Below are 12,575 nucleotides of genomic sequence, written 5' to 3' on the forward strand. Positions count from 1 at the left end.
GCTGCCCGACATGATGTGAGGCAAATAGATTCATCTTGGCACAAGTGATAGTGTGAGTGAGTTGAACCGTAAAGGCCTGGTGAAAGTGATATTCGCACTCTTTGGCTTGATTGTGTACTACATCTGCCCATTACTTGTCAGGACAAATCGATACAAAGAATGTTCACTGGTGTGCATCATTGCACCTTTTATCACTGGCATCAGAATGTACATTTCAGGGCAGGACACATGACATGTCTTTACCCTTCATGACTTCTGGGGTATAGAAAATGAGATAATATATTGGGGAGGGGGGCATGTTAGAGTTTTTAAATCTTTATTCATATCCAAACCTGATTGTATTATTTTGGTCCTAGACCCCATGGAACATTAATGTAACCTTTGTCAGAAGGCAATTGCACTATATCAGTACCATGGACAGCACCAGCCATTTCAGCACCAGGGACAGAGGCAGTCAAGGATGAGAGAAACTGGCACAGAGACATATAGACCATGACCAGTCAACTTGAAGTTCTTTTTTAATGCTAGCAAAAAAAAATACTTTTATGATATGAAGGTTTTATGACAAAGCATCTACATAAATCTGTCCAGGTAGAGAAAACCGTTTTCCATCTCATTATGATGCAAGTATTACAGTTTGAGAGGTTGCTATCTGTAGGAAGATCTGGTCAGTGGTGACGTTGCCAAGGTTTTTGTATGCTTTTCAATAAACTTTAGAACAGATGGTGCAACGTTTTGACAGTATAATGTTTCAAGTGCTCATGTCACCAAAAGTCACATTTCCTGATTGCATTCAGCCATAACAGTATAGTACAAAATGAACAACCTTTGTACAAAATATACACCCTTTTGATATAATTGAATATCAAATCTTGTAAACCATACTTCCCCTTCTTGATTCATACCTTCAGGTATTCAAGTTAATTTCCACCTGTGACATCATAATGAACATGGAAGCTGGCTCAGAACCTGTCACTGCAACTTGCAAACATAATGGATAAAGTAAGTAGATACAACTTGAAATTGTATCTACTTGACAATGGTTTTGCCCTTTTTGATTCTCACAAGAATATTTTTGTGAGTAGCAGTACCAGGTTCTGAACCAGCTGTTGTTTTTACTGTGATGTCACAGTGGAAATCAACTTTATTACCTATAGTAGTAACATGCATTGGCATAATACCGGTCATAAGCCTTATACCGGTCGATTAAAAATAGTGGAACTTAAAGAGGTCTACACATGCAACAATAGTTATTTCTGAGGTATGCACACTTCAGACATCTAGGTGTCCAATACATAATTTACAAAGCATCGATAACAATGCATTCGAAGACAACAAGGCCAAAAGTTTTCAGGTCATTTTCGGGGCAGGCGAGCTCGTCGTGGGACAAACACACTGTCACGTTCATCGCCAGATTTGTAGATAATAATCACATGTGCTCACGGCACAAGACGAGCATGATTCAACAGCAATCTTGAATTTCTTTTGGTGACCTACAACTCGTGTAAAAGTGTGAGGAACCGTTGCATAATAGCCCGGATCTACGGCTGAATGGGTCAAATTGAACGTACGCCGCCATTTTCCCGCCATTTTTAATGCTACGGCCAGCAGTAAAGTTTTACGTCATAGCGGTTGTGACGGACCAAAATTAAATGAAAATTCTTGTCAGTATACGCCCATTTTCTCATGACTTTTTGTATGCTCATGCAGATTTTTGTTTTGTGCAACTACTAACAGGAAAGAAAGGAACAACAGAGGATGAATAAAGGTACATAGCGGCAGTTAATTGTGCCTTGTTTCGTTCGACCGGTATAGTGCACCCCCTTCCAACCACGCGCCCGTTCTCCGTGCAATTCCGCGATTTGTTCCAATTACGATATTATGTTTTTAGCAGGACCAGAGAGACAAAATAATTTACACAGAAGAAGTGGCAAAGGTAAGCTGTAACAGCAACATGTAACTGGAGAAAATGATGCGTTGATCATTTGCCAAATTAGCATTGCTTGAGAAATTGCAGTAAACCGACCGGTATTATGCCAATGGATGTTAGCAGGAATTACGAACTGGTGGAATAAATTGTAAGGTTTAAAAAAAAAAAAAAAAACACTGGTCTTAGTGGCAAGTATGCAGATGTTGACACACTGGCAGCACCAAATCCGTAGGTGTTTTTTGGTACCTTTAGATAGATTAGCCGTGAGGCTCGGTGGGCGCCACTCCACCGTCATGGGGGCAGGGGCATGGCGAGTATCGAACTCGGGACCTACTGATTCTGATTCCAACGCTCTAGCCGTTGTGCCACACAGACACCCCTTGAATTTAAGATTCAATATCTAATATCAACATTAAAAAGGTATATATTTTGTATATTTTTTTTCATTGAATAACACTTATGATGCTTGCATTTACTGTCATTAGTGACATAAGCTTGCATGTAAAAGTCTATTTTCTGTCCACACAAAACTTTGTCAGCATCCTGTTTGAACTGAAATGTTAGAACACCATACATTGCACATGAGCCAATACATATTCCCAGATAACCATTGTTAGGGCTTAGGAAGATTGATATCTTGTTACTGACCTGATTTGATGGGAGATGAATGATCAAACTTGCCTGGGAATGATCCCACAAATTGTGCATATTGGAAGAATGTGCTGACTCATGGCAATTATCCTGATGATATACAGTGCCAGTAAATAGGGATGGGGGCATGGCCCTGCAAGCTGTGCCTCAACAGCCTGAAAATCACTTTGTTTGGGATGAGAAAGGCATGGTAGGCCCTTAACATCCTTCCTGCTGAAGTTATGTATTATCTAGGGGTGGGTACCGGTAGGATGTACTGATACAAAACCGTGTCTTATTGTTGCACTGGTCGGAACAAAACCAGACCTGAAAAAAATCAGTGGACCAGATTTTGAACCGATTGGATAATGAACAGATTATACCGGCAGGCGTTCCCGTGTTTTGGGGCTTACCGGTTCAAGAAAATAATGAGCAGATAAGTGGAAGAGAGTTCACAGTCATTTTTACCAAGTTTCTACAGTCGAACTTGTGTCTTTAGGGGCAATTAGTGTTAGTTACATGAAGATGGGATTTTAAAACGGCAACAGAATTCGGATACTACATCAGATTCCTTTCTAGGGAAATGGACCATTGTTTTGAGTATTGCACATACACAAGTTTTTACATACTGAATAAGGGTATCAAAGCCTTTTTAAAAATGTGTTGTCTGAAGTGTGCATACCTCAGAAATTACTGTTGCTACACAAGTAGATGACCTTAAATTCATTGCTCATTCATTTGGCGGTATTATGATTAGTGGAGGTATTGTATGGTAGTGGATTTTACTGACCCCTTGTATTGGCACTAAATTTGCATCCGTTAAGGGTGAGGCAGCAGGAGAGGGCTAATCTCCTCCGTATACGACATGATGTATGAGCGCGGAAGTGTCGCCTCTTCTTGGGTCACCTGCAGAAAAGGTTGAGATGTGACTTGGTGAATAATTCATATTGATATGCATACATGTTTTTAACCTCAGCCTGCGGAATATAAAAGCTAGCCATGGTAAACTTGTGAATGTTCTTATCCTTGATATGTTGAAAAGGAGGAAAAAGGAATCATATTGCTTTTTCCACATTACTTGATAGATTTGAAGATGGCATAAATATTGGTATTCTCTGCATATGGGTGGTATGTAGGTCAAAGTGAAATATTGCCGTTAGTTTCAGCTGAAGCCTTAGGTCTCAGAAAGGTCAAGCTGTGTCAGGAGTTCACAGTAGATATCCAGGCAATGATCTATATTGTCGATTGAAGTTCCAGTATTGGGGGATCCAGAGGTTATTTGATACAAAGAAACAAATCCATTATATGGCCCTTGAATAGTATCATATGATATTCATATTATTTGATATTCATGTTTGTTTATATATATATGTACATGTTGTTTGAGGATTATGTTCTAGAGATTTGGAAAAGAATGACTGCACCAACAATGGAGGGCCAGACAGTCATTTTATATTTTGTTGCTATCCATATTTTGGTTGATACTGTTTACAGAAGACTTGGAGATCAGATTATAATTGACAAATGTGAGTTGATACCAACGTCAAGGCTTCTCAATGGAAGGTGGAATGCTGACAAATATATTGAATATGAAAATGATAACTTCCTTGCTTAAATTGGTGTAGATTTATAATTTAACACGTTGTGGAAAGGCGGCTTTGCAATGCCTCACTATAAAATATTTAGCAGTGATGAGAAAGGAATACCCCAGTATATCCCTTACCTTAGGATGAGTGGAATAGCCGAAAGCAGATTAAATTCCTCTGAAGCAAAAGCAATCAATGCAGACCGGTGTACATGTGCATGTTGGTGTGACAATATTGCTCAAACCTGCAGTCATCTTAATGACTAGGGGTCAGCTTAGTTTTTATTGATGAGCCCTTTTGCTACAACGTGACGTAAGTTTATTGGGTATCGTATGGAGCTGCTGTCAGTCCAGGGCAGATTGGAAACAATGAAAAAGTATCCTGCCCTGACCCCATTTTAGAAGACATTCCCAAAGCCATTGCAATTTTGAAGATTACAAAAATTGGCGGCAGTCAAGGAACCCATGCAGTTTTGTCAAATGAGACTCACAAAATCCGATAACTTTAATGGGTAACTCAGACCAAAATCTTTCAAGAACTGCACACTTTTATCTACCAGGACAAGAGTGGCCTGTAACACATGGTGACCATGGTGCATGTTCAGATTTCAGAATGAGTTGTAAAAAAAGTCTTCTTATGCAGGAAATGCCCCTTTATTGTCTCTTATTTATTCAGTGTATTCTAACGAGCAGCATAACAACATTATTAGCAATGGCAAACCTCAACTACTTGTTGTCTGTAGTGATTTCATGCAATGTTTTTTTTCTTCAAATGAATTGGACACAATCCTATGCCTGTCCTGGTACACTGAAGCCAGTACTTTTTGGATGTTCTCAGTCAATGTAGTGTAGCTTCCTGATTATAACCCATGGGCAGCTCTAGGCAGCTGGTATTTATGTAAGATTTTAACTTAGGCATGTCGATTTCATTATATGGATGACATCCGTGCTGGCATTTTTGACAAAGTGTATTATATATACAATCATGTGTTGCTTATGCCGTAAATTGCCAAAAAAAATTGAAAAATGGCTACTAATTCCGCTCGCTCTTTTTGGCGTTCCAGGATTATATCATCCATATGATCAAATCAACATATAGCCAGTGTAGTGGACTGCAGCTGTCAATTTCCAAACCTTGTGGGTATTACATTTATTTGAAAACTTGTCAAAACTTGTTGGTCTTCCTTTTGCTATTTACTGGTCATTATCTTACACTTAGACATTGTTGTTTCCATAAATATAATTTATGTGAGTGTGTGAGAGAGAGAGAGAGAGAGAGAGAGAGAGAGAGAGAGAGAGAGAGAGAGAGAGAGAGAGAGAGAGAGAGAGAATTGCATGCATGGGGAAGTTATCAGACCTGGATGAAAATGTCCCCTCTGAGGAAGCTTTCAGATTCTCCTGAATGATAGATACAGCCTCTGATTGAACTGAGACCCCAGAGATAAGCGGGGCATTACTAATGTATAGGTGTAACTTACCAATAAGCTGGCACGAAAGATTAGCTTCCTGGGATTAGGGTAAGATTATCCTCATCCCATGATAAATTGTAGTTGATAACATGCACAGTTAACAGGACCCAGATGTTACATGTATTTTGAAGTTGACATTCTTCTCACAAAGCAAATTAGGTGAGCCAATAAATATTGCTAATATATCAAACTTGAATCTGTGTATTTGTAATTATGTATTTTCCTCTATCATTTATTTGCTTTTGTTTAATATTTTCTGTATCAAAGATGATGCATTAGTTTCATAGGCGGATTACCATGTTTTACTTTGCAGGTTTTCAATTTAAAGTTGTTCTGACTCTTTTCAAATTTTCTACTTTATTCATAGTCACAACATGCTTTCAATGTACTTTCACAGGTCATCACCCAGCTGAACAGTTCTTATATATATGACCCTTTTAAAATAGCAAGCCAGAGATAACTTTGTAAGACCTTCACATTTTCAAGGGTGTAACAGATCTTTATATACGATCACATATTTTTTAGTTATGAAGTTATAAAAGATCAAGACGGATGGACCAGGGAGGCAGGATGAATGTTGCTTGAAAATGTTGATGCAATTTTTAGTGACAGCTTACACTTTGTCTAATGCCCTTCTTCAGTCCTTCCGTGTTTTCTCTCGTCTACCATATTTTGTTTAATGCACTTTCTTCCTGGTGCAAGTTTCAGACAGCGCCTGATACACTGCTTGTCAACAAAAAATGACTATGTATGGTTTGCAATTCTGTCCATGGGCACTTCTTGCTGAAACAGTTGACAAGAAACTGTTTTGGTTAGAACTCACCCGAGATGCTGAATGATTCAGAGCAGGGTTCCTGACTGGAGGCCAGGGGATTGTTCCTGTCTGATGTTAACAGTGAAGTTGTCCAGACGTGTGGTGATTGCAGAGGAAGGAAGAAGTCAATCAGATAATGGTGCTATTTATCTTTCCCCCATAATTGCCTACCTTGCTTTCTAACTCTCCCAGGCCACACGTGTAGGAAGAGTCTAGACGGTGCATAGCCATTATTTGCCAACATTCGGTGATGGCGGCCCATTTGTGCAAATAGCACTTGAATCAAAGTTGACCGCTGAAGCTCAATTGTGCTGATGTTAGGGTGGATGATTGTAGGCATCACACTTTTACGATTGTGTTTATTTTACTGCTCACCATCCCTATGTGTTGCTAATGTACATAATTATTCTCACTTCTTTGTCAAACCACAATATGTATAATATAAAACAGATAACATAGATTCCCATAATTATAATTCCACCAGGTACCATTATACCACCACCTCAAAAAAGGTTGTTATAGAGGCCTTCTCAAGATTGTCTTTAACACGTAATATCTGAATTATATTACATTTAGGATATTTAACATTCGGTGTTCAATCTTGGGAAGACCTCTATACTAACATTTTTTTAGGTGGTGGTATTATTGCACCTGGTGGAATTATGATAGTCGATGTTACATCATGTATATTCTTCCTTATGAGCTGCAATAGAAGACAACATTATATTCAGCACCATGGACAGCGGTCAAAGCAGACACTGTATGTAGGAATGGCCCGCAAATGAGCTAACATCAGTAGTCTTGTGAAGTCTTAGTGTCATGGCTAGCTTTTATATACATTCTGTAACCTTTTCAGCATGCCATATCCTGTTGGTGCTGTACATCAAGCAGAGTGCTAAAGCTTAAACTTTGAGTGTCCATTCAATACAGACACCCACGGAAGATTAGTAAATGTACCACTGGCCACCCACTCCTCCCACACCAATTTTCTTCTGTATAGCCCAGGCCATTGTAATGGTGATTTTGTCTAACAAGGTTTTAGAGAAGATCAATACACACGAAGACATGAAACTTAACATCGTCGCTCAAATTCCAGTTTATTTTACATGTTACCCAGTGGTCTGGTAATGTCGTATTTCTAGACAATATGCCTGTATGTACTATACCTATGATACAGCTCTCTGAGCTAGTTCAAATACATGTATATCACAATAATACACGTATATCACAATTATATATTTAGATTTTACATGTCGGTGTAACCAAAACACCTTATCCTTAGCGTATTTACAGTGTGCTTGAGAAACACACTAAACTTACATTTACTTTGAGAAGCTAGATCTTGTAGATTATTTTAAAGCATGTCCCACCCACTTTTATCTCTTCTACAAAATGCATATTTCCATAAAAGTAAGCAAAACCTTTCTGGTAATTTTATTATTGAAAGTTTCATTTTTGTCTATAGTGTAGACCATAGAAAGTTACAAAGTAGTGGGTTACTTTCTTCCTGAAATTTTGTAATGTATACATGTCAGGTCTAGCCTATTGGTGCAGTATGTTTTATCACTTTTTTAAATTTTCTTAAGGTTTCCAAAAAAGTCTTATCACACATGTATGTTTTAATACTATGATTAACATAGTCTGAAATCCTTTATCGGCTGAGTTGTCCAGTAACCATGTATTGTTTGACTTTGACTTGACTTTATTGACGATGCATATGAGACAAGTCATTACAAGGGTCTACCTAGGCAGCTTTCGGCTGGTAGCGACAGAACCTACAAAAATGCAGACGAACATATTTGATATCCCGTAAGTCAAAATCACAGCATAACAAATCTGATGTTCTTCAGTAACATGACTATTATGAAAATTATCAACTATTCTGCAGAATTTATTTCTTGAAACACATCTAATTTTAATTTGTTGTCAACATGTATTTATATCACTAATGAAGTAGTTGTTACAGATAGAACTTAATGCCACATAAGTTACCGAAGGTATACATGTAGTTGTATTTCTGATTATAACTTTAACGTTACATCCTAATAAACGTCTTGATGAAATATGTACCACAGCTATATCTAACAATGAAAATATCAATCTTATTTCAGGTAAGCACATGCCTCATGCACTTAATGAGTCAAACAGAATAGTGTTTTGCAAATAATGGATCTTCCTCTTATAAATAGTATCTTATCTTTCAATTTCATTCACATGATGAGATGCACATTGACATCAGAAGGTAATAGTGACAGGTAACAAATGAACTTTTGTAACATCATTAGTCATGAATCTTGCTTTGCAGAGGTGGATTAACTTAGTCTAGTCCTAGTCATCTTTTATCTTATAGCTACAGCAACAAGGAGCTATCGTATCATTGATTTCTGGCCCTGTGAGATTTCATCCAGTTTTTTCCTTATCATTTTGGTGCAGATGCAATAATGATATGTTTTACACATCAGTAAATCCAACCCAACCGTTCCTGATCCATGCATGGGTTGGGGAGTCGCAGGCCCGCAAAAGCAGTTATCTGAACACATGCACAGTTTCAATGTTGCCCTCGTCACTTTGATCATCAGAAAGCTTTTCAATTTCCTCCATCTCTTGCTCCACATAGGAGACAGCACATCGTTGGCGATGATGGTCGATCATGGTTCGGTAGTATTGTACATTTTCTCTTCGAGTATAAGGCGGAGGCTTGGGTTGAGGTGGGAAGGTGGCACGCCAACATGGCACATTATTGTAGCTGCACTCCAGGTTGATAAAACCTCTCTCGGAGCACAGGTCGTCGTTACAACAACAGAGAAGCCAGCGTAGGCACTTGAATCTCCTCTCTTGCTCCTCACTTGAGATAGATGCACTAGTACCTTTTGCAGCCTTATATCCTGATCTCCTAGTACAGCATGCACCACTCAGACAACAACAAAATATGTGCCTGCATTCACACTCTCTGGTCTCATCATCATCACTAAGTGGGATCTCAATGGGTAAGCGATGATGCGGCCTCCTTGGTTTAAGCATTTTGACCTTAGCCTGCTGATGCTTCTTCAGACTCTTTGATAGCTTGTGGCTACGATAGATAGCATTAAAGTTTGATACTACTACAGTAGTAGGTAAAGTTATAAGGAGAACACCACTTAAGGCGCATACACCAGCTATTACCTTTCCTTGAATTGTGTTGGGTACCATGTCACCATACCCAAGTGTCGTCATGGTTACAATGCTGTACCAGAATGATCTGGGCACACTGGTGAATACAGAGTCAGGTTCGTCTCTCTCTGCATAGTACATCATTGTTGAAGATACAACAACTCCCATGAAAAGGGCAAATAAGAGAAAGGTCAGCTCACCATAACAGCGTCTCAATGTATGGAGCAAAATTCTCAGGCCCCGGGAGTACCACTGGCACTTGAATATTCTGAAGACACGGAAAACGCGTAAAGTCATGAGAGACTTTCCCGTTCCTATCTGAATCACAAAGAGTCCAATGTAATACGGTACCATCGCTAGCACGTCCACAACGCTCATTAAGCTCGTTACAAACTGACAACGATTTGGTGCTGAAAATAGACGCAGCGTATACTCCAGAGTGAAGATGACAATGCAGGCGCTTTCTATGGCTGTGAAGGTCAAGGCATACTTCTCTCCAAGCGGCAACTGATCTCTTGAACTCCCATACACAGTTTCCAGCACACTGCTGAATATGGAGGTTACGATGCAGATCCCCACCACGTAGTAGATGGCAGGCCCAAGTAAAGTGAGTTGAGGACGATCAAACATCAACCATATTTTCTCCCGGAAAGTTTTTGGTTTTGGGACTGCTGGTAGGACCTTTTCCTGGAACCTGTTTTCCAGCTCGTGCATTTCATGTTCATAGTCCTCAAAGCAACATTGTTCCAGAAGGTCAGGAAGGATGCCCCAGAAGGCCAGCTCCTCGTTAAAGGAAGTGACACAAATGGCCCTGTTGTAGTGTAATTTCCCAGTCTGGTAAAACTGCAGAACGATCCGGAATACTTCAGGATCACGATCAAAGAAATACTCATTGTTTTTCTCATCCAGGTAGTTCTCTTTCTTGTCTCCTCCAAGTAGCGTGCTGGGAAACTTGTTAAGATGGCTTTGCCACGTTATAAACTTCTGCCCACTGACGTTAAAGATCACCTTCTTTTCCCCGGCATGACTGACAAACTTTGGCCTCTCTGGTCGGGAGAATATCAGTCCCAGGTTAACCGAGGACTTGCGTCGACTTGATGACCACGAGGCAGCAGTAGCAGCCATCTTGGAAGTGCATAGTATTCTGACACTATGTCACTTGTGACCGGAATACCAATATTGGATGTTATGTATGAAATCCCTCCTTGCAGTGGTGATTTTCTTCTGTAAAACTGTGAATTTCATATTCTGTCATGATTGAGCCAGAATCCGTTGTGTTCAAGATGTCTGTGCTCTCAGATGTTCAGAGACCCAGACAAGGTCGAGGTTAAAGAGTTCCCAGCACACTCAGCCCTTCAGGTGTACACAGATCCTGCATAAACCATGAGAGGGACAAGTCACGGGTGGACACAGCTTTGTGTAGTAAAAAGCCAATGCTTGCTACTGGGTCACTTCTGCTTCAAGCAGTCTGGTCAATAAGTCTGCCCCCTGCACATGTTCTCAATTTCCTTTCATGTACAAATTAAAGTGGTCCATACTTCCAGGGCCTTTTGCATGATATACACATGAAGAGCTACGAGTTAGGTTAAAAGAAAGTCAAAAGTTCACACGACTGTTGCAACAAGCTGAGTCTTTTGTCTTGCTGTCAGCTCTGCGACATAGTTCTGCTAGCTTCCGCCCGAGATGTATTTATGAGAACCTGGCAGTGACGCCCCATCCGTCTTGTGCTAGTACCCGACTGATTGAGCTGTTGTGGAACTTCTTGGTTCTCCCAGATGTCTGATTCCTTGATGAAATTAACTTCAACTGCAATAGCAGAAAGATACTTGGCTGCCTGCCTGTCCACCGGGCTCTTGACTAATGAACTGGAAGTTCAGGTTCAACACATCTGGTGTGGGCCAGCAGCACAAAGCAATGTCCTTCATAGCCTGGTGAGTCCAGCCAGTTAGATGATAAGGTGCTAGTCATACATCCCTTCTGGGTTCAGCATCCTGAAACATGTAAGGTATTCCATACATTAAAAAAAAGGGTGAAAATGCACAGAATTTCCTGCTTTCTTGAATTGGATAATACAAATATACTACCTTGCGTGTTGCATTATATAGATGCAGAAAGTTTACATTTGAGCAGTCCCATGGTTTTTGATATGTAGATTGTCAAATAGCATTGTGGTTTGCTGGGCATACATCTTATTTCTAACGTGCGTCATTCAACTTACATGCACAATGACCTATTCTTACCCCTGGTACATCTAGACTACAAAAACATTCTCCTCTGAATTATTACTGCTTCCTGGTACCATTTTTTGCTTGACACCTTTTTGTCTGCTTTATCCCTTGAAATATTGAAGTATTTGGCCTATATACTACACAGCAAATGGTATGTGCAAGCTATTGGTTAAGCCTGTTGCTAGATCCTATGAGCATATGTTATTACCTCCATGAAAAGTCATGGAGGTTATGTTTATGCAGCATTTGTCTCTCTAGACCAGACATTAGCCCAAAACATGTACATACATATTCAGCAATTGAGTATGGCCTGCAGGCCTGGCCCACAGGATGAAATTGCAACTGAAGTCTTCCTCTTTCATCTATCAGAGTTATCTACTTTACAATAATTCACCCAACGATAATTTTCTTTGCTTCGAAAGAAATATTTCAAATGCGATGTTCACCAGAATGTAGCAAGAAATCGATGTTAACGACATCTTCCTCAGCTTGTGATTAGAACAAATGCTGGAGACTGTACGTGGCACCTGCACCACACGAGGCCACAAAAGCTTGAAGGGAGCAAAGATCAAAACCGTATATTGCAAGTGAGGTATCAGCTAATGTGTATTTTGATTATTGTATGCAGAAATATTATTTGCACAACCAAGACCATGACATTCCATCACATCACATTTTTATGTGCAGGGACAGGGGTAACATTTAGACCTTTGGTGTCAACAAATGTCTGCCTTTTTTAAGAGCTGAAGTTTTTTTCAAGAACATTATG

The 12,575-nt window shown here is 39.7% G+C and overlaps 1 protein-coding gene across 1 annotated transcript in view; it reads right to left on the bottom strand.

Annotated features, from left to right (window-relative positions):
* Window positions 1–12,301: 12,301 nt before the first annotated feature.
* The window catches only part of LOC118411006 (neurofibromin-like), a 3,711-nt gene continuing 3,437 nt past the window's right edge, over window positions 12,302–12,575 (bottom strand). The window contains exon 6 of the mRNA XM_035813001.1: window positions 12,302–12,357. Within this exon, the coding sequence (XP_035668894.1) occupies window positions 12,302–12,357 (56 nt within the window). The remainder of the gene's footprint in view (window positions 12,358–12,575) is intronic.

Source organism: Branchiostoma floridae, chromosome 3, assembly GCF_000003815.2.
Source record: "Branchiostoma floridae strain S238N-H82 chromosome 3, Bfl_VNyyK, whole genome shotgun sequence".
In the NCBI taxonomy this organism is placed as follows: Eukaryota; Metazoa; Chordata; class Leptocardii; order Amphioxiformes; family Branchiostomatidae; genus Branchiostoma; species Branchiostoma floridae.